The sequence below is a fragment of the Xiphophorus maculatus genome, chromosome 23, assembly GCF_002775205.1.
Source record: "Xiphophorus maculatus strain JP 163 A chromosome 23, X_maculatus-5.0-male, whole genome shotgun sequence".
Taxonomy (NCBI): Eukaryota; Metazoa; Chordata; class Actinopteri; order Cyprinodontiformes; family Poeciliidae; genus Xiphophorus; species Xiphophorus maculatus.
The window spans coordinates 7,136,230-7,163,293 of NC_036465.1; the positions used below are offsets into that span (position 1 = coordinate 7,136,230).

Genomic DNA, 27,064 nt, shown 5'->3' on the forward strand with positions numbered 1-27,064 from the left:
TTAAAGGAGAACTCCACCGACTTTACGAACCTGGCTGGTTAGCTGCAGGAATGAAAACGTTAACTGGTCAAATGGGTCAAGTGATTCAACCGTAGGTGGGATCGTAGACTACAGGTTTAAAGTCTCAGATAAAATATGTCAGTAGTTTAAATAAGTTTGCTTACCAGTGCTGTTTAGCCGGCTCCTCATCCCTCTTGGAGGCTAGCGGATGGAGACTACAGTAGCCGCTACCATGGCAGCTACTAGCATAACACACCCAAATCTCCACACAACGGTTGGTAGCAGCGCTGCATTCTGGGTAATGTAGGCAAGAGGACTAACATCTCGGGTCTTTTGGTTGAATTTAACGTTCTAATCATTCTCTATCCCATTTTTAATATGTTGCTTTATGAAATGCATATTAAATATAAATACTTTTATTACAACTCTGAAAATATGTTCAGATAAATAGTTGCAAAAAAATTAATCATGCAAAAATATGAACACATTCGGATTATACTTTTAATAAGCACTATAGCTAGATCTTCATTACGATAAATAAAATTACAAAAAGCAGAAGGTGCGTAGCTATATTTCAGAGGAACTGGGTATTGTTTAAAATAGTGTAATTATTGGTGCATTAAACAGCATGACAATATGGTTGCCAGGAGTTCAATCCACTGTTTTGTGTTTTTGGTATTTTTAAATTTTACTTATTTCTTTATTTATTTTACTAACAAAATAGAAATATCTTTTATTGCCCCACAGTGGGGAAATCCCAGTGTCACAGCAGCAAGTTCAGTGTGAGTATTTATATTTACACAAATGTAAACCAACAGCATCAACAAAAACAATATTCAATAAGTGAGGACAACATTTACAACACGAGAAAATAATACTGTGCATGAAAAACACCATACTCTGTATACAAGCCTTTAAATGATTTAATTTTCCATTTTAAATCTGTAAGAGGCTTGCTATCCAAGTAATATATCTTAGAAGAATAATTCCACATTTAAAAAATATAAACATAATTTTAAAAAAGCTATTCCACCAAATGTATTATAATTTTGTACAGTATTAATTCAATGTAAAACACATCTTTAAATGAAAATTATATAAATGTTATTATTTTCCCTTTAATACATGATGCTAAAAAAATGTGAAAAAGACATTAGAAAAAAAACATGTTGATCTTGTTATTAAACAGATAATTTTCTAGATTCATTATTCTTTCTGAATTCACTGTAAAATTTCAGAAAAAGTCACATCTCTGCAAACTGGTTATATTTAAAGGTTGAAAACAAACACAGTCTATTACAATGTCTTAACTTTATTTCTTATCAATCAAATTCAAAATAAATGAATCCAGTTTTATTTGACTGGATTTTACACAAGACATGCCACATTGAAAAACGGAAAATATTTTAAATGTTTTATCGTCAGTTTTCTATGTCACAAAAATCTGGTAAATGTTAGACCCAAAATTAATGAACCCCATATTGGAGAAATTTTGACAGTTCTGCAGTTTGATCTTAAAATGGATCAAATTTGGGTTGTTGTTTATTCCCTGAGAATAAAGTGTTGGGATTACACACAGAATACAACCCAAACAGCAGCACACACACACAAAAAACAACAAACATTTGAGTTAATTTGGCTCAGGTTACAGATATTCATGGCGTAGTGGAGCTGTAGTTTAGCTCAAAACGATTCATACCCCTGGCAGAGTTATGTTTAAAGTTGTCTTTTAATTTTACCAAAATGTTGGGTTTTTTCACTGGCATTGATAATAATGTTTTAGAGTAACCAAGCCAGAGTCTCTGACAGAAAATCAGAGGGGGGAATCAGGGTGACAACTTGGACTTAGAAAAATTTAAACTCTAAATCCACCAGGTTATGAAACGTTTCAGGCTTATTTGTAGTTTTCCTTAAATTGTACAAAAATATAGTGCAAAGAGAAAGCAGTTTCGATATTAATACAATCAGAAGGTCAAAGGCACTGTATTTTATTTAGTAAAAAAATTAACTTTAAATGTAAAAACCCTTGCAACCAAATTCCATCCAGTGGCATATTAATGATACGGAAGACAAAATTTCAGTAAAAATTATTACTTGTTTCACAGCTTAGTAAAAAAATGTGTAGTGATGATACTTTAGTTCTTTCTTTAGCCCTGATGAAGCTTTTAGCTGCTGCGGTGACCCAGAAACGGATCCAAGAAGGCTTTATGTCTTCTGAATTCTGTCAAAGTTCAAACTAAAGGAGCGATTTCGAGCTGCTCAGAGATTCTTCCTGGCACAGATAAAATTTAAAAAAGATATATCAATACCTGTTATTGACAAGGAAAATTATTTAAAAGTTTCAGCCGCAAGAAAAATTAAAATGCTTAAGTACGCTAAAGGTGGTAATATTACCTGGGCTTAAAGTTGCAGTATGTAACTTTAACAAAAATGTGTTTCTTCCATATTTATTAAAACTGTCTCCATTTTGTGACAGAATGTTATAAGACAGATAATCTATGGAAAAAATCAAGCTCCTCCACCTCCTTCCAGTGGTCTGCAAAAATGGCACTGCTCCCGGTCAAAAACAACCAATCAGAGACAGGAGGAAGGTCTTAGCGTGTCAATCAACCTCATGTACGCGCTGCTAAGTGTACTGTAACTTATCGTTTCAGTAAAATCAATTATCTACAGTCATCAGTGGCCATGCTAACTAGCCTTAGCATTTGTATCAGGCTATGTTGTGGTGAGGGGGCAGCGTTCAAATGGGGGAGACGAACATGAGAGTGATTGACAGCGCTAAGACCCTCCTCCTGGATCTGATTGGTTGTTTCAGACTTAGTGGTGTATTTTTTCAGTTAGTACTGGGAGAACTGGTAGAAGGCAGAAGAGCTCAAGTTTTTCTCAGATTATGTGTCTTAAACTGTCACAACAAATATGTAATAACATATTCTTTTATATAACTGCAGCTTACTCAGTTGACATTAATTTATTAAAATAAAAAAAACAGGCAGTAGATTAGTTGATATTTAAATGAAGTAGTGGTTGCATACATAGGATAATGTGTAGATATTTTTTTTAACTCACTTTACCTCCTCTCTGACGGGAACTTGTGTTTTTCCTACCACACACACACAAAAAAAGATTAGTGCAAAATCAACATTTTTCAATAAAAAAAAACTGTAGTTAGCTTACCTGTGATAGACAAAGACAGCAATCATTATCAAAATGGATGCAGCATCTACTGAAATCCATAATGTTATATAAACAGAAGGTGCCTGAAACATACAAACCAGAGTCATAGAGGTCAGAAAGAGGTGGTACAAAACAGAACCGTGAAAGTCTCGGATGATCAGTTGATAATTAAACAACAAACAAGCAGCCACTGTTACTGCATGTGTGCACATCACTCACCATGGTCCAGTCAGGCTGCTCCATTTTGCTGAACACCTGGCAGTTGTTAGTAGTGACTGAACTGGCTCCTGCACACCACAGCAGAGAGAACATCCAGCGCTCATTGACCACATGCAGGTTCACTTTAATGCCTTTATTTCGAAGGTTCCTGTCGGATATAAACTCAGCATGAGGTACAAAAGAACATTCAGGGCTGTGATATTGTAAACACATAAAGGCAGCAGATGGGCTATACCATAAACTAGGAATAAATTCAAAGCAAGAACCATAAATGCCCATACTGTGTGTGTATTTAAGTAAATGTATGTTTGTAACTGTGTGTAAATGAATGACCCAGCTGGAATATTAAAACCATCTGCTTAACACTGTGTGAGCAGTTTTTGCACCGTGACAGTGCTTATTATCCTGCTGTTGCTATGGGGAGGAGTGTTTGGTCTGCAGCACAGTGTAGGTGGATGGTTCGTGTCACAGTAGCATCAGCTTGAATACCAGCAGCACCCAAGCTTGTCTTCAACAATAACCCAAATCAGCCCTCAGGTGTTGAATTTTGATAATATTGTATTGCTTATTGCAAATGGAATTTAAAAGCGGAGTTAAATACTTTATCTTAATCTGATATTTGAAATTGTTTGATGATATGAAACCTTTCAACAAGGGATATTGTTGAAAGCGAGCAAAATCCTGTTTTACAGCATTGTACATTTCCGATTGTCTTTAAAATGCTTCAAATTGGCATGTCTATATATCACTTGGTCTTTTAGTGTTTTAAATATTTCTGTAAATACGTTAGAAAAATGCAAAGAAAACCACCAGGAACTAACCCAAAATAGGCATGGTCATGTATTTTATTACAGCCTTTTGTGAAAATTACCTTTTTTTAGGTTTTAACACTCAAACTTAAGAAAACTTTAGAATAAGAACCTACAAAATTAGCTTATTAATCAAAACATTACATCGTTTTGTTGTTTTATTGTTTATAGATCAACTCTGAAAGTATAAGTTGATACAATTAGTTGACCTCTCTCAGGTTTAGCCTACAGTCTGCTGCTTTACAAAAATGCCTCTTGCACTGCGTCACCTGTAGTATAAATACAGCATTACCTTAATAACAGTCTTGATTGATGAAACTTAAGCTTCCACAACATGGCTGTGTTTTCGCAACTATCAATTGCCATAGTTGTCTGACTCATAAGTGAGGAAAGAGTAGCTGCTTTACTCTACGCTGACAGCAATAATACATTTGCCTGGAATCTCATTAGAAGGGCTTATAAACTCTATGTACAGTATGATGAAAAGTTTTGCAGCTTTGAAGTCATAGCTACTGCATTAGCAATTTTGTCATCATAAACAACGTTGATACCAGATAGTGGGTGTGTGGCTTTTAACAACCAAATGTTAAGTCAATCACCAGTCATTGTTTCCATCATCAGTTTAATGTGGACTAAATCACACTCAATGAATTTTGGTTCATAGTATTTTATTTCTGGACTCTTTAAACTATGGTTTGCCCTGACAACAGTAGTCTTACCACACCTAATTCAGAGTGGATTTGCAGTATTGGATAGACTCACACTGCCGTCCAAGCAAGGCGACTTTCATCACCTATTCCATAAAAAAGTTCTTTGCAAACTTTGCATGTATTTAAATCTAAACTTCTTACCAAAAGATTGATTAATATTGTATCAGTCTTTTACAAACCTTTTTTTTAAACATCTGACAAAAGTTAAGGATGTACTGAAATACTGAACTAACCTTCCTTGGCCAGAAGAGGGCAGTAGCCAGCGTCTCTGTCAGGTTTGGTTTACGTTAGATCCAAATGAAGGCAAAATGAAGATGAAATGGATTTGTAGAAATTGAGACTTAATAGTCCCTGTGATGCTTTAGAATAAAAGAAACTGTTTGTATACCCTGGAAGATGAACTTTAGCAAATTCTAAGATCGCGTTAAAGAGACCAGAAATTCTTATTTCAGTTCTGTCTCTTTTCAGCTAGCTCTTAAAGTCAGCAGGTGGATTTCCTCAGCCATGAACCACACGCTGCAAAATCACAAAACATCTAAGCCAAGCAAGTCATGGCTTTAAGAAGAGTGAAGCTCTTTTAGAAATAGTCGTCTCATCAGTGGCAATACTTAAAATTGGTCAAATGGGTATTTGCCCCAGGGTATTTATCAACAGGGTGCACAAGCACAATAAGTTAAACTAAATGTAAACGTTTTCTCAGTATCAGTTTATTTTCAGGCATGACTTCTCACCAGGCATGCAAATGTAAACACGATCAATAATAAGTTTTGTTATATAAATGCGAAAAACCAGTGTCACGAAGGAATGCAGCGGTTAATGTTTTTGCTGCATCAAAACACTTCCAAAACGTCCGTGAACTGTTTCAATTCATGAACTCCTTTAAACATGTTGCAACACTGTTTTTCATTCCTAAGTAAATGTTTTATGACTGCTCATCCGTTTAACAACACCCCAGAAGGTTCAGGACACTATTCGACTGTATCCCCTTGAGCCAAGTTTCACAGGTAAAGCACTAGGACCTTGTCCAGACATGTTTCTACTCATTACACTACTGTGCATTCCAACCCCAATAAAAACAGTATCTGCAGACAATCTAAGTGTTTTTTGGGTTTTTTTGTCGGTTTTGATCTAGTTCTTAGGTCTTACCTGATTTTATCCGTGTTAAGTTGACTGTGTCTAACATTAAGGTGAGTCCCATTTTGTTTATCCATCTCTGATGTCTCTGTAATGTTGTACACCTGGGTGAAGTTTGAAGTCTTCTTCACATATTCTCTGTTTTGTGGTGGAAGCCAGTAGATCTAGAACAAGACAAGGCTTTAAAATCCTGCAAAACGAAATGTTTTCAAACTCGTAAGGACATTTACCAATTCATGGCTGATGTTTGAATTCAAGATCTCTTTCACAGTGTCCTCGGTGTCATTACTGCCATTACAATACAAGTCAAATATAATGGAAATATTGTGCCGTTTGGCAAGTTTTAGAAGCTGTCTCAGTGTAGGAATAGTCTGCGATTCAGCCGTCTCTCTCTGGCTTTTGTTGAGCAGGTGAACAGTTTGAAACGGATCGTTCTGGAAAGACAGAATAATTTAGTGTTTTTTGCTTGTTTTAAAAATTCAAACTTGTAGCGAGGCTCACAAACGAAGACAGCACTCACCTCTATGAACCATTTCCCTGCATTTAGAGACTGCAGCTCACTAATGTCCACCTGATTGCCAGAAGAAACACTCTGTGTAACGTTTGTTGTTCTTTTGAGGAATTCGCCCTTGTTGTCGTGCATCAGAAAGGGAATTCTGTCTTTGCTAAATGAACAAACAATATTTACTGACACCCCTGTAAATGCTTCATTTTTATCTGCCATTTTTATCACAAAAGCATTGATGATAAATTACAATAGTAATATTAAAGGGCAAAATTAATACAAATGATAAACAATTTCACCCTACCTGAGCTGCACATCAGTCTCAAATACTTTTACTTTGCACTCTGTTGCACTCCTTTCAAAGGACATCATGGTGTTCTCTGGTGCCAGCTGAACACAATCAGAACATATGAGTGAGAAACTTTTTTGCAGAAACTACCCTGAGGCTGTGAGAGTACACAAAACTCAGTGAACTATATTATTGTTGATCTAGCAGCAGAGCATCCCAACACAGCTGCAGATGCAGGCCATATGGGGCCCCTCATATGACTTGCAACGGTGCAACACTTTCAAAAATAAGAAAAAAATGCCATGTTGTTACTCAACACCCTTCAAGATTTATTCTTAAATACAAAACATGTTTCAATTTACTGCACTTCTTTCTATACAGCTTGTTTATTTTTAAGTTTTTGTCTTGTTAAACAAGATGCTCACCATTGGTGCTCCTCTGTGGCCCCAGATGTCTGGTTTAGTTAAATTTATTTCCTTTATGTCGATCAAACAGGGTGAGTGGATGAGCAGGGGACACAGATAGATGAATGCCGACAAAATAAGGAACAGTCCTGCAATCAGGAACTTTGATCCTGGAAAGAAAACAAAACAATCAGCTGTTTATGCTGAGTAGGTTTGTGTATTGTTTCACACTATCATCTTTAGAGGGTTGAAGGACTAGCAGCAGGATGTCAGCATTGATTTCATCTTTGGAATATTCTGTCTTCACCACTTTTCACTAAAGTCAATTATTGGGAAAGACAAACTATATATAATGTATGAGTGACATCAAGTAGTCAATTAATTATTAGCTGTATTACTCAAAAAGTAGGTTGACATAAATGTTTCCATTTTGGCTTTTACTTTTATAAATAAAGACATTTCACTGTCTTTATTGTTTGTTTTAAACTTGACAGACTGAAATACTTAGAAAGCTGATTATTTAAATGTAAATCATTAAAATTCATAGAGGGGTTTTGTTGTTCTTCCCCCCCCCCCAGTCTGTAAATGAAACCACAATCTTTTTAAAAGCTACTTGCTTGTTAAATTAAATGTTTAAGTAAAATGAAATGTTTTGTTTTCAAAACATTCCATTTCAAACCAAATCCATTTCTAAACTGTAGATGAGTTTAAGCCAACTAATCGTTCTGAATTTTAGAGAAAAAACACAGAAATCCACAACGCTTGATAAAGGTTTTAGCGGTTTTTTTTTTATAGAGTCAACCTCTTCAGATCTCGAGCTGCAGTGAAAGTTTTTCCAAATAATTTTATGGCAATTTGCTCATCTGCTCCTGAAGACGAGCTTTGTTTGTCACGGAGAGATTGTTCGTTGGAAAACCTGCTAAACGTGTATAAAGTGGTAGCTGTTTGTTCATCAGTTAATCTCCATGAAAAAATGTAAAATGTCATGTTTTTGACAAATTGTCAAAAAAAAAAAAACACTTTTTAAAATCTCATCTTACAGGTTAAAGGAGGTACTGTCCTATGTTGCGCAATGCCTCATGTTTACCTTGGCTCCTGATGTCACTTTTGGCTCAGCATCAGAATGAAACTGTGACACAGATTTCTGTTCTTTACCATTGTACTTGTAACTGACTCAAGCAGCCATTACTGTGTTGTTTGTCATAGTTGAAAAGGGTTTGTCCATTGAAAAGTTGGTTTACTAATGTGCTAGGAAATGAAAACAGCTGTCCAACTTTCTTTCTCATTCTGGTAAAAAATAAAGAAATGTAACAATAATAAGCGAGTAAAAGCATTGGGATGAAGAATACTAAATTGTTGTTGTAATTTTTTTATGACTGTACATATGGATTAAGTAGAAAAACAAACTCAAATGTATTTTGAACTGAAATGTATTATTCCTTCAAAAATAAACACCCAAATTTGTCTTTCATTTTTGTAAAGAATGACAGAAGCTATAAAAGATTTCAGTATTGCTGTTAGAGAACATTAATCTCCTTTTCTTACAGTCATTTTGAACTATAAGTTTTGCTCTAATGTGTAATAACAAAGCAGATCTGAAATGCATTTTCACCTTATCTGGCTCTAAATGTTGCATAATGTCCTCACAGTCGTTCACATGAGTAGTCACTTCATGATTCATAGCTATTACAAATTATTTAATGACTAATCCTGCAACTGAATTTGTGTCTGACGAAATCCGTCTATGCAACGGTGAAGATGAATGTGTTTATATATTGACAGGGATGTGCAACTCACTTTTTTGGACCTGGTTGAAGGTCCGGAAGACCAACCAGCTCAGCAGGGTCACAGCTCCAACAGCACCGAACTGTAAGAAAGGAGCCGTGTACTGCAAAGAGAGAACAAAAAATAAGAAGGTCAGATTGGAGTCTGGAGTTAAACCTCTACATTGTGCTTGGCAATAAAAACTATTTCCATAATTTAGTGAGAAATGGAAAATGTAAATGACTATAATAAAGGTAGGCTTTAAAATTCAATGAGACAGACATTACATATGCCCTTTAGGCTTTTTAGAAGGTGAAGAAAAAAACTGCAAACTGAAGTGTGAAGTCGATTAGCATTTTCTGGTCATACCCAAACATATTTGCATTTTTAAAACAGTATGTACAAATTACAGTAATTTCAAACTTGGTAGTTTTTCACCCCTTTTGAACACAGTCTTAAAATGAAAATCTGTACTGCAGTTCCTTCTTTGTTTGTATTGTTTGATAAACTTCCAAGTTAAAAGTGTAGCATTAAGTTTATAAAAACATTCATATAAAAACAGAGAAAACATGCTAGTGTCTGCAACTTTGAGTTCATCTGAAGACATAAAACTACTACAACTAACTGCATATCCGTTCAGTCTGACTGATTTCTATCAAAGAAGACTGTATACTGGAAATGAATCAAACTTCAATCACGTTTTAGTTTAGAGGTGTGCATATTTATGCAACCAAGTTATTGTAGAGTTTTTATATCCCTATCAAACTGATTTTTCTGTCGAATTTTACAGGATATATGGCACATTAAAATGTGTAAAAAGTTACGAAACAATCACTGAGACAATTTTTCAAGTGTCATAAATGTAAAATGATAAAAGGGTGCTTAGAGAGTCAAGAAACATTGCATTACTTCTCTTATGTTAATGTAGTACCAGTAACAACAGGTTTTGTAAAAAATGACAAAGAAATAAAAATCTTGATCAGGTGAATCCCCAACTTTTACTATCCACTGTACCTGGAGTGAAAGAGGAACAATATCCCATCTATCTCGCTGTAATAGGGTGATTAATAAAATCATAGTAACGATGAGTAACACTCCGAAACATATCAAAACCTGCATATCAGAAAAGAAAATGTGATAGTTAGTGCTGTGATTAAATCTGATACTCTATGTTGAACAAGTGAAGGTTTATTTTACCTTGTGGATCCAGTGCAAGTCAAGTTTTTCTTGCAAGACAACTTGGACAAGTGCAAAAAGCTGCAATCAAGTTAAAATGTTTAAGTTTAGACAAAAACAGTTGAAGAAATCCAGTTTTATTCAATTTGATATGATGCTTCTCACCAGCAGCAGAACGCAGTAGCTGGCAAGCAGGGCAGAAATGATCATCACCACCATGAAATAGTCCTTGTGCTTGTAAAGATAGGAGAAGAAGAGCCTGATAATAGAACAGAAGAGATTAGAACTCGGGTAACAGAGTAAAAGTCACAACTAAAAACAAAAAAGCAAGAGTGGATGCTTGGTTTCCTGTTGTGATCACTCACGTATTAAAATCATCTCGGTCGCTGTAGAAGACCAGCCAAATGTAAAGCCAGCAGACAGAAATTAGGGCCCCAACAGTGACCATTATGCACCAGCAAGTTGAGCGCTGTGGAAAAAATATCATAAGATTGTTTTTATTAGGTTTCTAGATAAAAACGATGCAGGTCATGCAGGTAAATGGAGTGAAAGATTTCAAACATTCTCTTCTTGTTGATTTTGTGCTCCTTACAATGACAGCTCATTAAAAACAAACCCTTTATATTTTCTCAGGTAAACACACCTGCACTTTTACAATGGAAATGATGGAACATCGTCATCCTCCTTCTCTTTGTACTCCAGGTAAATCTATCAAAGCCTGTCAAGGCTTGTAAGTTTATACATTTTTTTTGGCACAAACTGGTACCATCAATCATCACATCTTCATCTCCTTTTTATTAGTGTTTTAGCACTCTATGACAAGCAAAACAGACAGTTTTTAATTTAAAATATGATTAACAGGAGACAAACTTATTTGTAATATTTTTATTTGAAGTTTTCACCCTATTGTAGACTATTAATCTGTGATTACTGGGAATAAAAGTTCTGCTCAATACTTTAAGTTAACCGTAACATTAATAAAACAGTGAAAGTCTGTTAATTTACAGAGGTGCAACTCAATATTTTGGAATATAACTAAAAGGTTTACTTCACTTATTTAAAAATTCAAAAGGGGAAAGCCATACAAACATGACATGCAGATTCTTTATATTTCAAGCTTTTACTTCTGTAGTGTTTTTATTAAAAACCCAATAATTTGTTCAGCAAACAATTAGAATATTACCATAAATGAAATAAAATAAAGGAGACTGTTTACAGAGTGCTGTATAAAAGTATATCAATGGGAAGTTAAGTGGAAGGAAAAATGTGGTTAAAAAAAGACAAATACCAAGGAAACAGCAAATTTAAAAAATGATTGATGGAGTTTCAGGACAGATGCATCAGTTATGGACTTTCTAGCTGGATTAAGTGGTTCAAGATCCACCACAAACAGACACATCCATGAAACAGGCTGTTGCATTCTTTGAGTTATACCGCTCCTGAACGAGAGACAATGTCACAAAACCGACTCAACTACTGCACAGAGGTCCAAATGTAAGGTTTAAAGAAATCATTGTCCTGGACACAGAATTCAAGCTGCATCATGTTCAACAGGACATTTCCTACTTAGACATTTGATCTGCTGGCTTTAATCCACTTGTTTTACCAAGAACACTTTATGTTTCCGTCTTCTGTCAAGCTTTATGCTGATATTGTTTTCTAGAAGGAGTTAGCAGTTGCCCACACTGCCAAAGATGCCAATACCTGTTGTAACTATTACTGTCCTTGATTGGCTAGCAATGGAGTATTATCAACAGAAAGATGAAACACCAGACCTAACAATGCAGAAAAGCTGCTGTTGAAACAACCTGGGCTTCCTCACCACTCCAGCAGAGCCCCAGGCCTCCATGCTATGTTGCATCAATGCAGTAATTTATGCCAAAGCAGCCTGAAACTGCAGAGTTTTCATTAGCTGTAAGCCAAAAGCAAATTCAAGAGATACAAGAACATGAAATATATCAGTGTGAATTTGACTGTGGGGCAGCTGTTGCTCAACGGGAAGTGTAGCTGCTTCGGATCTTGAATCTGTGGCTTTGATTCCAGCTTCTTCCTTGTGCCACATTTTAATGTGGCCCTGGGCAAGCCAAGTTATCCACTGGTCTATGTATTGCGGTATAAACATGTCTCGGTTTGTGCATGCAACAAGGTGAACGTGTCTCTTGTGAAGAACTTTGAGTGGTTGGTAGAGAAAGTTAGAAATATTAATAAATACATCCGTTCATCATTTATTTTTTTGAAATGATGAAAATGAAATGATCTTCTCAATTGGCTAACAATTAATTGATAAGCAGTCATTTAATCAAAAACCCGAGTTTTGCCTTGTATTAAGAGGTCAGACCTTCCTTCCATAATATAAAGGGCTAATTTTTCACAGCATGCTAATGTAGCTCCGTCACGCAGAACCTCGGCTGAAAGAGAATCAAGTGTTGATTTCAAAATAAAACCGCATAAAGTGCATCATGTATCCCACACCAGACTGGACCGTTTCACTTTTCCATTCTGGTATGCCGTTGCCATTTTTATTTCTATTTCAACTGACTCCTCTGAAAGCTGCATTACACAGCTTTTATAAAAATCATGTTTTTGTACATACATGTTAAAACTGTTGCCATATTGTGACAGTTTGTGATGAAAGAGATAATCTGTGAAAAGGTCAATCTTCACCCTGAACTAGTGTTGCTGTAGTTCAGGGTGAACTACACCGCTCCCGACCAAAAACAACCAATCAGAGCCAGGAGGAGGGTGTTAATGCTGTCAATCAATCTCATGTTCATTGCTAATGGTGGAGAAACAACTTAATGTAACTGGAGGAAGAGGAGGCAGGGATGAGCAGCGCCACATGGGGGGTGATTGACAGCAATAAGACCTGGTACTGATTAGTTGTTTCTAATTAGCACTGGGAGCTGAAAGAAGGTGGAGGAACTTGATTTTTTCCAGGCTATCTGTCTCATACCATATTTAATCAAATATGTAAAAAATATAATTTTATAAAAGTTACGTACTGCAGCTTTAAGGATGACCAGTGGCGCCCTCTTCTGGATGGTGGGAAACTACAACACTAAGAAACTCTAAATTGCTTGGAATTCATTTTAATCTGATAAACCATTGATAGACAATTAATTAAATGTTTTTATGGAACTCACCTTGTTCTCATTGCCCCTCTGATTCTCCAGATTGCAGCTAAGGAAAGCTCTGCTGAAATCTCTGCAACATCTGCCCAGGGCCATAGCAGCTTTTTAAATTCACAGTGAAGAAAATGCCTGGAGGAGGATGGAGGAACTCTTATAATCCTTTCTGTGGACACAGAAAAGAAAGGCTAGTCTCATTCATCTCCAAGCTCATGGAGCAATGAGGGAGGGGATAGAAAGCAAATGAGGCAGAGGTTCTTAGGGTGCTAAGGCAATTTCTCAAAGGAGTCTGTGTACAAAAGAGGGTATAGTCACTAGTCTACAATGGCCAACACCATGGGGTATTGAGCGCTGCACAGTCCGTCCCGGGAGAGAACTCCAGCTTTTTGCAGCACAAATGGTCACAGTGACAGGCACAGCCAAGCACCAATAGCCTAGGAAAGAAACAAACTCCCAGTGAGTAAAAAGCTGCAAGCAGAGAACAGTTGGACCTGAAAAACAACTAAAAGTGTTTAAGGGATTATGCTGTCCATCACCTGCTTTCTGGAAATGGGTCGTATAACAAGATAGTCAACATGTTGGGACTCAACAACCTTCAGTTGTGCCAGGTTTCGGTTGCCCGCACTCAGCAAGGACATGGGAAACGGTTCTGTCACTTGTGTCGCTCCAAGATGAGTTATTTAGGGCATCAGTTGTGAAAACTACTGTTTTACGACCCGTTTCTCGCTAGACCTGATTTGACCTGAGATTCTGCCAGTTTCCTTATCACTTGAGTGATTTTCGTTTTTACAGTTAAAGCCCTCAGGGTCTTCACCTGAGGCTTCAAAGTTAGCTGATAGATTCAAGAGAAGAAAGAAAAATCTTAATGTTGCATGCAGCTCCAAACAAGGTTGAAGCCTTACTCGTGGTTTATGACATTTAATTACTTCAAAAGCACATTTAATTCATCATAGTATTGAAATCCACACCTCACCACTGGAAGAGTTGAAACACGTATAAGATGTGTGTAACTAATCATTTTACAATGTCTCCATTTATATACTACTTTAGGTTTATGCCAAGTAAACCTATTAACAGACAAAATACACATTAAATGTAAATAACAATAATAATAATACTTTATTGATCCCCTAAATGGGGGAAATTTTATATATTTTTTTTTAAATATATTTTTTAAGAATTAAATATTAATTCACACGGCACAATTCTTTGCCCCGATTTTTCCCTTACGACAATCTTAGAACGTTCGGCGTTCTAAGATTTTGGTTTGCGATAATCGTAACCGATGATCCCGCAGTGCGTGGTGTCCAGCCAATGGACACGAGCCGATACCCACGCACGGTACGATTAAACCCCGTTGTAGCACCTTTTCCCTCTTTATAGGGGGTGCCAGTATGAAACAATGTTTAAACATGTTGCTTCGTGGAAAAAACAAAGTGCCACACTAACTACTAACTGCTGTGACTACAGTAACTTACTAACTGGGATTATTAAACACAGCGGATGCGCGCGCAACTTGAGCTGGTTCACTGGTTGCCATGGCTACCCGGATTTATCTGGCTGTTTTAAGACAAGCTAGCATGTTTTCAGCGTACTTACAACTGCGTGGTAAAATAAGTAATGCTACCAGATCAACATTAGTTACCCATTGGTGACCAGTGAGTGGATAAATGTCGACAGAAAATGGCCCAAATTTAAGTGGCAGGACATTGTTACTATTAAAGCAATTTTGTACATGGTAAGCTCATCAGCTCTCAATGAGAAGTGTCGAGTTCCTCTAAATAAGACAAACATATTCATGATGAGCAAGAGCACCGGAGTAGGGTTACTAAAATATAAGTTTTCATTAAAGAACACAAAAAACAAAAAATGAATTCATATTTAGCTTGCAAAGGACAAATGAACAACCATCTCTTCATATTTTGGTCACAATTAACGATTAGCATTAACATCAAAATTACTGGCAAAATGAAACGCATTCAAATTTGCTGTAATAAAAGCACTTATGTTTACACTATGTTTACACTTAACATTATTATTGTTTTTATTTATTTTAAAATGACACAGCCATTAAAGAACTCTGCTACAAATAATTTGGAGGATTAGAGTTAATGGGGACTTGTTGGGGCAGGTCTGCATACCAAGTGGAACCACGAAGTCTTGAACCTAAGCTGAAAGTAGAGCAAGTACTAGAGTATATTTAAGACTAACCACTTTGTCAGTTTATGACACGGTAACAAAAGGAGACAAATATGTGATCGTTACGTGAGAACAATACTTTCTTTGTTAGAACAGTCACTCATTTACGAATTTAAGAGTTCATTTGTTCTGCAAAATTACTTTCTTCCATGCCGTTTATGTTGGGGAAAAAGAAAACAAAAATAGTCACCTTCTGGCAGAGTAAATTATCACATGTAGAAACATCTTGCAATTTGTCTCACAAAGTTTTCTTTATGTCTTCATCATGCAACCTATACTTAAAGAACTGTGGATTTCTAAATGAGCTTAGAAATCCACAGTTCTCTCCAACATAACCTGATGTTAGAGAGTCAGGTTTATACTGCTGGATAGACGAAACGAGGTTTAACAAAACAACTTCTCCCTTAAAATAAATGTGAAATTTTTCTTTGTTCTTTCTTGTATTGCTGCAAAGGAGTTTATAGTGATAAGAATTGTGATAGAAACCTGATAACATACTTTGGTTTGTTGCTGTTTTTGCTTGAAACATTTTTCTTCTCCACTATTAATACTTGAGAATGTCAATAAATATAAATATACTTGAAAAATGAATAAATAAAATTATATTGGGCTGCTTAGAGCAACAAATAGAGCATCTAATCCAGTGGAGCCCAAAGTCAGTCCTGGAGGGCCGGCATCCTGCATGTTTTAGTTCTCTCCCTGGTTTAATGCACCTGGATCAAATGATGGCTCGTTAGAAGCCCTGAGAAGAACACTGACATGCTGAAAAGGTATTTGGTACCACCAAGGAGAGAACTAAAACATGCAGGATGCCGGCCCTCGAGGACCGATCTAATCCACTGATCTAATCCAACTGGTGACGGGGCCCATTTGATACAGACTGAGTTTTATTTTAAGAGACAAAATGTAAAATTATTTGTCATTTTTTTGTTTTGCTTTGTTTCTCTTTATTTTTTTTAAACAAAAGGTTTTGTGGCTGTAGTAGATTTTTTTCAACAGTAGCTGCGTGGATAGGAGAGCAAAGGGAAAGACATGAAGCAAAAGACGTGTTGAGGATTGTACCCTGTGCATATATTTGTAATTTTGTGTTTTTATGATGTAAAGCACTTTAAACTACCTCATTTCTGAAATGTGCCATACAAATAAACTTTGTATGAATGATACTTGGTGCACCTGATCTGTCACTGAGCAACATGGCAGCTAAATGTATGTTTTTCTAAAAAGAAAAGAAAAGAAAAGTGTGATGCGATGAATTTCTTAACATTTTTCAACTTTAATTGGTATCACAATAAATGGCACAAAATAGATGAAAGTTTAAGGATTTGTTACCTATGCTTACTCAAGATGTCAATCTGTGCAGTTTTTCACCAAACATCTACAAATACTTCATATAGGTCAAAACATTTTAACTCTTCAATACCGGTGACCCATTTTTAGATTTCAGAGAGAAGCTTCATTGTTAGAAACCTTTTCAAATTCATTCACTGTTAAATTTTAACCTCCAGCAACTATTTCCTTCTTCGCATTACTTGGAAAACCCTTAACAATAAGGTCACCTTTTATTTATTTTAATTATTAACCATAAAAACTCCTTTTATACTTTTCCATCTAAAAAGCCTAAAAATACCAATAAAACCTACAATTCTAACATTTTGTCTCTGTTCATTTTTGTACTTTAATTTAATTTCTTCTAATTTGAGAAGTATTACTAGAGAACTCAACTAAATCTTATGTGTATTTTTATGTACAGATACAAATTTGTACATAAAATGTATATTTTATACATTTTATGTACATTTCTTTACATTCTTCTTCTTCTTTTTGTACTGTTCACTAGATTTTTTTTTTAGAAATGTATTAAATATTGTTCAGAGTTAAGTGTTTTGTGTTCACATAAATACAAAAAGATACATATAATAGGAAAAAAAAAGTGAGACCGATAAAACCTTTTGGCTTCAGCCTGTTAACTTCATGGCGAACCAATGTGCACACCTGATTAGAGGTCCTCTCCGCTGCATCATGGAGACAAACCCCTCTAATCTAACCACTTAATCATGCTTCTCAAAGAGGATTAAAAGCACGCGCAAAGTTTCCACCTATCCCTGTATCAGTAAAATGAAACCAGGAGTGACACACAGACCTTAAATCCGGCTCACAAACACGCGCTCGTCTTCGGTACCCGTCTCCGTTTTTCTCCTCTACATCTCCGCTTCGCTTCTCGCATCTTTTTGTAGGCAGTATTGCTGCGTGGGCTGAATGAAAATTGGTCCTGATGAATGAGTGTGGGGTCCTGAAGGGAAGAAGATCAGAGAGTGAGACAGACGGAGAGTGGGAGGAGCCTGTGTGCGCTCCGCAGGTATGCGCTCAAAACCCATTTAAGCATTTAGGTTTGTGAAAATGAAGTGCCGGTGTAAAAAAAAAAAAAAAAAAAAAAAAAAAAAAAAAGAAGAATGGACCTATTTAATTTTAAATGTTGCTTTAAAAAAGCGACATTTACTTTAATGCAGCAAGAAAGTCATCGGTTCTAAACCCGACCTGATGTGGTTCTGCATTCAATGTCAATGCTTGGATTCTCTCCGGGTACTCGTACAAAAACATAACGTTAAGTTAGCTGGTTTGTCTACATTGTCCTTAGGTGTGTGTGAGTGTGTGTGCTTGGCTGCTTGTCCTGTGTGGCTCTTTATTGCCCAGTGATGGACTGGCGACCTGTCCACCACACACATCAAAAACCACTGCTGTTCTTCTGTACTGCAGATAAAATTCCTTTATAAAACACTAATGGGAAATTTTATTACTTGTACCAATTCAAGTCACTGTGAGTCACTCTTCAAACTGAATAAAGTTGTTGAATCTATTGGGTCACTGACCCAACAACTGCTAAAGGACAAACCTTTGTTTCATTTTCTTTCTGAATGACACAAAGGTAAATGTGGTGGATAGGAGTAGCTCTGGATCACGTGGTGTTAGTAGTGCTTGTAAATCACCTGTTGCTCACCTGGTGACTTTAGTGAGTGGGTGATGGGGGAGGTCTACTTTTTCCTGACCACTTTAAACTTTTATGACTTTTTGTCTTTGATCACTGCTTAAACCTGCGGATCAATTTTTATTCTGCTTTGGACACTGATGTTCTGCCTTGGATATTGACAATACTGATGAAAATAAAACCATCTTAACAGCAGCTTGGATTTACGTATTGATTAGCTGGTGCAACGATTCCCCTATTCATTTTACAGTCTTTAATATTTGTCAGCAAAAAAATGGACAACGGGGTTTCTCGCACATGCTGCGGGATTTTGGCGTGCCTTCAATAAAGTTTAAGGATTTGCTGTTGCCTGGAAGTTTTCTTTTATTTTTGTCAGGGTTCCTATGTGTGTATGTGAGAGTGTTAGTGATGCATCTTTTCCAGTGAGGATCTTGGTGGAGAACCTGGGCAGCCTACACAGGTGGAGCTCATCAGTCTCATCAGAGTACTGGTAATAAAAGAGCCAGAGCCTTCACTCAGTGCTGGATGATTAGCGTTTACCGGTAGTCGCTCTGGCCCCCTCTTGTAGTTACCTGTCACAATCTGTTGACTATTTCCTGTGCATTTGCTTTATTTTAGTTTTATAGTTTCATATAGAAGTTCTATAGTCCTTGTATTTGCTGCCTCTAGGTTGTCTCACTTAGAATCAGTTCTGCTGTTTCTCCTCCTGTGGATCTACCTGCAAGTTACCTACCTGCCTGCTCTGCCGTTCATCATTCCTCCATCCTGCTTCACCAGACCCCTGGTTCCACCCTCCTCACACTAATCTGAGGATTCACCATCAACCATTCTCCACCCAGGACCCTGGCCATCCTTTCCTCCACGCCTCACTGAATCATCCTAAAGTAAGTTCTCTTTTATTTCATCCCTGATCAATCGTTTCTGTCCACCATTAATTCCACTCATTCCAGACGTCACCGATCTTGTGACCCTTTCCATCCTCCTGAAGGATCAAGATCTGTCAGTTTATTTCTTTGAAAATAAAACCAATTTTGTATTTGGACTCTGTTGATTCTGCATGTGGGTAAGAAGGTTAAATCCGAACATGTCAATTTTGGATTAAAATGAGTGGATCATCTGGTGCATCTGTTCTTGAGAAAACCTGAAACGGATAAAAGAACGATCGTTCTCACTGAGAAAACTCAAACACAAATTAAGTTGAAACATCCAAGCAGAGCGGAAAAAGCATACATGAAAGGTGTAATGTCTCTCAAAGAGTTGATGAAAGATAATTATTCACAAGTAAAATCACAGCTGGATGAGTTAACACACCTGTTCGATGATGCCAGTGTATTACATGAATCTCTGCTGCCTTTAATTCCGCTTGATAAAGAAACAAAACTGATGGGATATAAATTTTATTTATCTTTTGGGGGTGGGGAGAGAATATATGTAGCATCCTGATCCACACTCCATTCCAGTTGATGGCGGTAATACACATCAATAAGTTGCTTGCCAACCGCCATAAAAAAAAGAAGTTTTCAAGCATCACTAAATACAGTAAGGGGTTTATTGAGGATGTTGAAATATGGCTTTCTGAAACAAATAAATGCTCAAGCAGGCCATCCTCTGACATGTTACAGTCACAGGAAACTCTGTTAGGAGGAGTGGAGGTTCAACAGCAAGTGGAACCTCAATTATCTGTTAATCTCCAGCTTGACATTCAAGATGCGTTGCCATCTGACAGTATTTCAAATCAATGAAGCAGGTGAAGCTCCAAAGTATCAACTTCATCTGCACGTCTCAGGGCAGAAGCTGAAACGGCTGCCTTGCTCACACGTCAAAATATGCTCGAAGAAAAACATGCTATTGAAGAACAAGAGCAACAACTGAGGAAAATCAAAGAACAGTTTCAACTTGAAACAGAAATAGCTGCAACTGCTGCAAAAGTAAAAGTGCTGAAAACTGGATCTGCAGTGCAAAGCTCAGCTCCACGGAAATCTAATGGAATGGAATCATATTTTAAAACAAAAGAAAATGCTTTTGAAAGTCTTAATGCAAATACTTTTGTTCCACAGACAAAGAGAAGTGCAGTTAATGACAATGCAGAGCTTCAAATAAAAACAGTGCAACAAAATGTGACAAAAAGTCTTCACCTCTTCTTCTTGGACCTTCTCATCTTGTAATAATCAATATCACATATGCCTCTGCAGCAAGCTGCTCTCTCAGCTACCAATGAAAATCTGTTATCCATCATGGAGAAACGAAATGAATTAACTTGCATGTTGGCTCGTCAACAAAGTTTCTCTTTGTTACCCTAAAGAGAAATTCAATCTTTTGATGGCGATCTGCTTCATTTTCAGGCCTTTATGCGTTCATTTCAACAAATCATTGAATAAAAAGACTGGTGACCCTGAAGATTGCCTGCTTTACCTCGCACAGTACAGGGGGAAGCCCAATAAACTTGTCAAAAACAAATGTCTGATGGATATGTAAAAGCAAAGACTATGCTGTATAAACACTTTGGAAATGGACATTTTATTGCATCTGCTTATCTGAATAAAGTTTAATCGTGGCCATTGATTAAATCAGAAGACGGAAAAGCTCTTCAGGCAGACTGTTTGTTCTTACATGGATGTTGTAATGCGATGGAGGAGATTCATGACCTTTGATTCCCCTATTCAGCTGCTCAGCGACCTTGTTTGACAGTCGCTAATAGTAAAGAATGCAAAAATCTTTGTGCATTTCTCCAATGTTTTTGATAAATCTGGCAAATAAATAAATAAATGGATCAACAATTAATAAACTCAACAAGATACTGAAAGAACAGAGAGGAGGAAAACCCCATTCCTCTGAACAAAACTGGCCTAACTTTTTTCTTTATTATTATGGCTACTTTTGTATAATATTCGGTGAATCGTTTGCTTCTGTTTCTGCACAGGAACAACAGAGTGTTGAAAGCTGTAATATTAACTCAGGTAAGGGAAGAACCTAATGCTCATAGAAGCGGAAAAGTGAGTGATTGAGTTTCTTTTCTGGAATGGAGAGTTACGCATTAGCTGAATCTATTCTTTTGTTCTGTGACTGGTGCTAGGCTACGTAGCAATTGCTCCTTCAGACCTCATTGCACATTGTCGCTATCTACAGGTGTTTGTTCATTTTCACAGCTGCTCCTTTCCTGGTTCATCTGTTTATTCTGCTCTACACTGCCTGATACTATTCTTGGTTTGCATTTAAACTTATTTAGCATTATATTCAGTTCACATCTCTGGATTTTCAGCCTTGAACGTTGTTTCTGTAAACTGCTTTTTGTCTATTAAATGCCTTTATTTATGCTCCTCTTCTGCCTACATTTGGTCTTCCTTTCGCGACAGAGGGAAATGATGAGTTTACTTTTATGCTAAAATAATAAAAAAAATACAGTTACAAAAGCTGATATGCAATTACATATTGTGTAAGTTATTTTTGCGGTAGACTAACTAGCAAAAGTAGAGAAGAGTCTGGGAATGAATGAATAAGCAGCAATAAATCATTAGAGATTTTAGAATTTTAAACAATTTGATCAAGAGTTGAAAATCACTAAGATTCAAAAGCTGGTTGCAGAAGAAGAGCCTAAAGCAGAACTGCATTCCCGATACATCTCAGGCTACAAAGATCTGCTTCATACCATAACTTTGGGTGTTTTTAAAAGTCCAGTATTTTGGAGTAATTATTCCCAAACTGATTTTATTCCAATGTACATATGCTGGTAAAAGGTGGACGTGCCATCAGATTCTACATTGCTGCTCTTCCTGTTTGACGTGTGCCACTCACAAACTGCTACAAAAACATGTCTGTGCTCTCCAGGGTGTGCATGTCACTTTCATTGTTTTTATCAGGAAACTTTAACCATAAATCATGTCAGTCTTTGTCTTTTACTTTACTATTACCTTGGATTCCACTTGTGCTATCTAAATTAATACCAAAGGTGTTCAATGTCACCCTAGTCACATGATATTTCCTAAGGCAACATAAGTACAAAGTCATAAATTTCACCAGGTAGAACTTAGTAAACCAGTTTTTTTTAAATAATAATCTAACAGAATTATTCTGTTTTTGTGATTAAATAACCCTCAACAGACAAAGAACCTAAATGTAGTGGAATCTGATCTGCTTTCAGTGTTATTCTAAGTTATTTTCTTACCTTCCTGATGAGTCAACTGTGCTATGCAGAAGTAATCCACCTGGGAAGGTTAACGTCTCAGACATTTTCTTCATTTGTGCAAAACGACTCTCACTGTGCTTCATTGGAGTTCCAATATCTTAAAGGGTACATGTTACTCAAAATTCACATTTTGCACATTTTTGTACTTCCATTTGAGTTTCTACTGCTTCTACAAAAGAACCCCAGTACATAAAAAACACAAAATTTTGGCAACATAAACTTTTTGGTAATAAGTTAATTTTTTTTGGTGTCTGGAAAATGACCTGTTTCAAAAACCTCCAGAATATAACATCACAAATAAGCATCTTATCTAGAAACTCCACCAAAGCATGGCCTGTCATTTAGCAACCTAAAGTAATTTCCAGCACATTTGGCAGCCATTCTACAGCCATATGCGCTGTAAAACGGCTGCTGGAAAAGACAAGTGTTTTGTTGTTGACTTACCATTCAGTAACCACTTACTGCATCCTTCTTGGTTGTGCAGAAGGCTCTACATCTGCTTCTCAAAGATGTACTAAGCAATTGTAAATGTTGAATTTGGAGCCTGGCCAGCAGCAGCGTCTTTGGATTTAAAGTATTAAAAGAACGAGCTAAAACAGCTCATTCTGAAATAAACTCAGAATACGCAGAACTGACCAGACTGAAGTCTCATTATCTAAGAATAATTTTCAGCAAAAAAATAAAAATAATGAACATGGTCAAGGAATGTAACTGTAGCTTTCTATGCTTTTTTATTTTTGTGTTTCTAGTTTTTCTTAGATTAGAGGTGGGAAGTAGCGTTTCCCAACATTTCAGAAGGGTTCTGTTTCAGATATTCTTGATTCTTAAAGAATCTTCTGAAAATAGTTTTTTGTCATACACTTTTTTTGTTTTAGAGCAACAAAGAACAAGAACACGAGTGCACCATCATCAACTTTATAATGTCATAAACTGGACATATATAATGTTGGAATAATATATAAATATGTAGGTAGGCCTCCCTCGATGTTAGAAAGGAGTGGGGTTTAAAAAAAAACTTTAAAATTTTTTAGGTATTTTTAAATCTAAAATGTACCTCAGGCATAGTTAGATTTATATATACAGGTGTGTGTGTGTGTGCATAGTTGGGGGTCCCACACTGGAATATGCTGAAGATATATTTATAAATAAATAAGCGAAACATCTTGTTTGAACAAAGCAAGTTTCATGTCAGAACTTGACAAGACTGGTTTTCTTTTGGCTGAGTGGCAGCTTTACGCCTCCGTACACAAGAATTAAACCCTTGTAAAACTGAGGCAGTAAGAGTCCATTAAAGGTTTCCAGGTCATCATCAGTCCTTCACGGAAACGTTCCATAGAATAGCTGCAGAAATGAAAAGCAAACTTGAGATCACCTCCATTGTTTAGTTTGGAATCCAGGAACATCTAGCATTGTAATGTAAAAGTAAACCAACAATATTTTTTAAAAGGAACATCAATGAAGATGCATTCAAGACATTGGAATCCACAAACGTAATGAAAACAAAGTTAAAAATAAATAAAAAGGCTGATAAGATCCTTCTTCAGGTGTCAAAGTACCTTATGCAATATGTTTTTTTATTTCCTGCTCATTTCCCACTGCTGAAAGATGTAGATCTGAGATATTATTTTCCAGCAACGCCATTTTAAAACATTGCTATAGAATTTTATTTTCCCAGAAATGAGCCGCAAACATTTCAGAAGAACCCGAAACAAATGTCACAACCTATCCTCGCATATCCATTTGGTAGCAACTCTACTCTCCATGAACGTTTTGAACTGCTCACATGCCAAGCCACAAAAATAAAAAGGAGAACCGCTAGACTTCTGCAAAGCCTCTGCTTCAAGATGTTTAATCTTTTTTTCTTTTTAACAATATGCTTTTAACGAAACAACTGAAATGATTTGAAAACGCAGTGTGCACAAGACAAGAGCAGTTGAAATAAAAGTTACCCTCATGGTCCGAAAAATAATTATATATATATATATATATATATATTAAAAAAACAATTTCATCGTACCTGGACCAGCTGCAACATGTAGAAGTGAAGTTTAGGCACAACTGTGCATGTTTAGACCATCTGCTTCGCATCAGGGCTTATAACAACGAGGGAGGCCAAATATTTTTGTACCTCAGGCATATTTTAGATTTAAAGCTATTTATATTTAATTAGGCAGTTTGTTTCTGACAGGAAATAAAAAAGATGTCTCCAAACAAGATGAGACAATAAAAGCAGGATATCATATTGGAAAAAAATCTATTTACATTTAAATTCTAAATTAAGATATTTCTATCTTTTTCTGGAACAATCTAACAAAAAGTTTATTTAGGCTTTAAACTGATTAAACCTTTCTTTTTATTGATGACTAGTGTTTTGTTTGTATCTTCTGGTATTTTGATGATTTATGTTTAATAAACTCCAAGTCTGAGTTTGGTTTCCATCACCCTAATCTTTAATTTCCTCCATAAATTCTCTATCCGGCTGCAGTTGCTTGGACCCTAAAAACTAATATTAAACTAATTAATATTACTGCCACTCAGAAAGAACCTGCTGCTAAAATCAGTAAATTCACCTTTTTAATTACCAATTTGGGGCTTATTTACACATTTGTGAAATCAAATATCGTGCTTACAAATCAATAAATGAATAAATAATTGCTTGTACATTTGTAATTTTTCTAGTCTCAATGTTGTCTTTAATTACAAGTAGTTATATTAAAAAACCCTCAAATGAATTTGGGATTGTATTTGAGATCATTATTGAACACAGTAATATGCAAACGTAGGAATTTAGAAATTAATTAATTCTCAATGTCATTGCAAGTAAAATCCCAGACAATTAATTAAACAAACATCAAGGACTTACTGAGTTTCCCACAAAGAAAACTGATAATTAAGGACGTTAAACTACAATAGAACAGGATCCAAACCAAACACACCAGTTAAAATCTTGACCACTTTTCCAAACAACCAACAGGCTCTGAACATGAACCCAAGGAGTAATAAAAACTAGAAGTGGAAATAAACCCCTACATGCAGGACAGGTGTAGAGATAAGACAATCTGAAACAGGTGTGACGAGAGATTAGAAAGCAAAACTAAATGTAAATGGAGAAAACCAGGACAGGGTCTGAGTTGGTATTGAAAGACAGCCAAGCATTATGCAAGACGACATAAGAAACAATGAAGGCAAGCAGAAACTTGTTCATAACACTAACAGATAATGAACAAATTAATTCTTATTTCCTGTTAGAGTTGCTGAGTAACATGACCAGGATGCTGGAAGTGAAATATGAAAAGATGAAACAGTCTAGTCTTCACTTATTCCTTTTTTATCTCATTAAACATCAGAAATATATATTTTTTTAAAGTAAGGTGAGACGTAAATTCCTATTTTACAGTTAAAGATCTGCCATTTAATGATACACACCTGAAACTGTATTAATCAGGATGAACAGCATCATCAACCTTTGACAAAATTGTTGTGTGGTTGAGCTGCATCCAAATGTAGGAAAAACATGAGTCGCTGCAGCTGATCCAGAACCCTGCTGCAGGCATTCTCACTAAAACTAAGAAAATAGTTTTAGAAAAGTTTTAGAAAAGATCTGTATAAACCTCAAGAATGCTTATCTAAAACTTAAACATAAGAAAATGTAGCTTTTTATCCTGCTTGGTTCTACATAACATTTATCATATAGCATATATTTACTATCTGAACAAAGGAGCATTGTCTCAGGTTCTTCCTCCCAGCACCTTCACGACTTTGTAACCATCACAGCTCCAATTTTCCTGAATTTCTCAACTATCATTAGACAGGATTTCTTTCAACATACTGTGCCCTCATTTAATGGTGCACATCATCATTATTTAGACAGTGTATTGGCAAGACGTTGAGAAAAAATACACAAACGGTTGGATTTTCTTAACTGGAGAAATGACAAGGTGTGGCATTAAACTATGAGGAAAGTAACACAAGAAAATGTTCTTAAAATGTCAACCCTTCCCCTTGTGTCTGCAAACTGTCCCTCTCATATTTGTTGCTTTTTCCAAGAAGCTGAACAGAAGAGCAGTTGTCACTTTCAGGAAACGTTTGACTGAACTTGTGCTACGTTTCTTGGGAATGTGGGTGGAATAATAAACAGAAAAAACAAACAAACACGGAGGATTGTGTTAAAAAAAAACAAAGATAGATTTATGACTGTCTTAAAAAAATCTGGACTGATGAGGGGAAATTTAAAAATCTTTATAAGAGAGGAGTAAAACTTCCTGGTAAGATATATTACTCTGTTAAAAGAAACAGTGGGTGTGTGGGAAAATTTAAGGAGAAAGATGAAATTAGATTTAGTGGTACAAGTTTAAATTGTAGTATGAATTGAACAGTAAAGCATCCT

The 27,064-nt window shown here is 36.1% G+C and overlaps 2 protein-coding genes across 4 annotated transcripts in view; both read right to left on the bottom strand.

The window, feature by feature from the left end:
• The window catches only part of dlg3 (discs large MAGUK scaffold protein 3), a 119,041-nt gene extending 118,837 nt beyond the window's left edge, over window positions 1–204 (bottom strand). The window contains exon 1 of the mRNA XM_023328797.1: window positions 165–204. Within this exon, the coding sequence (XP_023184565.1) occupies window positions 165–189 (25 nt within the window). The 5' untranslated portion in view covers window positions 190–204. The remainder of the gene's footprint in view (window positions 1–164) is intronic.
• Window positions 205–1,296: 1,092 nt separating this feature from the next.
• Window positions 1,297–17,871, bottom strand: LOC102230452 (glycerophosphoinositol inositolphosphodiesterase GDPD2). 3 transcript variants are annotated; one of them, XM_005799496.2, is made up of 16 exons: window positions 17,652–17,871; window positions 13,328–13,478; window positions 10,550–10,653; window positions 10,350–10,443; window positions 10,206–10,265; window positions 10,023–10,121; window positions 9,042–9,132; window positions 7,266–7,414; window positions 6,856–6,941; window positions 6,567–6,711; window positions 6,277–6,480; window positions 6,059–6,210; window positions 3,394–3,541; window positions 3,175–3,257; window positions 3,072–3,100; window positions 1,297–2,272 (listed from the first exon to the last, which is right to left on the bottom strand). In XM_005799496.2, the coding sequence occupies exons 2-16, from the start codon at window positions 13,409–13,411 to the stop codon at window positions 2,232–2,234; spliced, it is 1,569 nt and encodes a 522-aa protein (XP_005799553.1). In that variant the 5' UTR covers window positions 13,412–13,478; window positions 17,652–17,871; the 3' UTR covers window positions 1,297–2,231. The 3 variants fall into 3 exon arrangements, with proteins under 3 accessions (XP_005799553.1, XP_005799554.1, XP_023184571.1); XM_005799497.2 differs by having other exon boundaries at window positions 3,067–3,100; XM_023328803.1 differs by lacking the exon at window positions 10,023–10,121.
• Window positions 17,872–27,064: the final 9,193 nt, after the last annotated feature.

Coding starts and splice junctions, on each gene's coding strand:
- LOC102230452 (XM_005799496.2), bottom strand. CDS start 13,411: ATGGCCCTGGGCAGATGTTGCAGAGATTTCAGCAGAGCTTTCCTTAGC. Junction 10,266..10,349: donor GCTACTGCGTTCTGCTGCTG/GTGAGAAGCATC, acceptor ACTTGATTGCAG/CTTTTTGCACTTGTCCAAGT. Junction 2,273..3,071: donor AAGTTCCCGTCAGAGAGGAG/GTAAAGTGAGTT, acceptor TATCTGTGCCAG/GAAGAATCTCTGAGCAGCTC.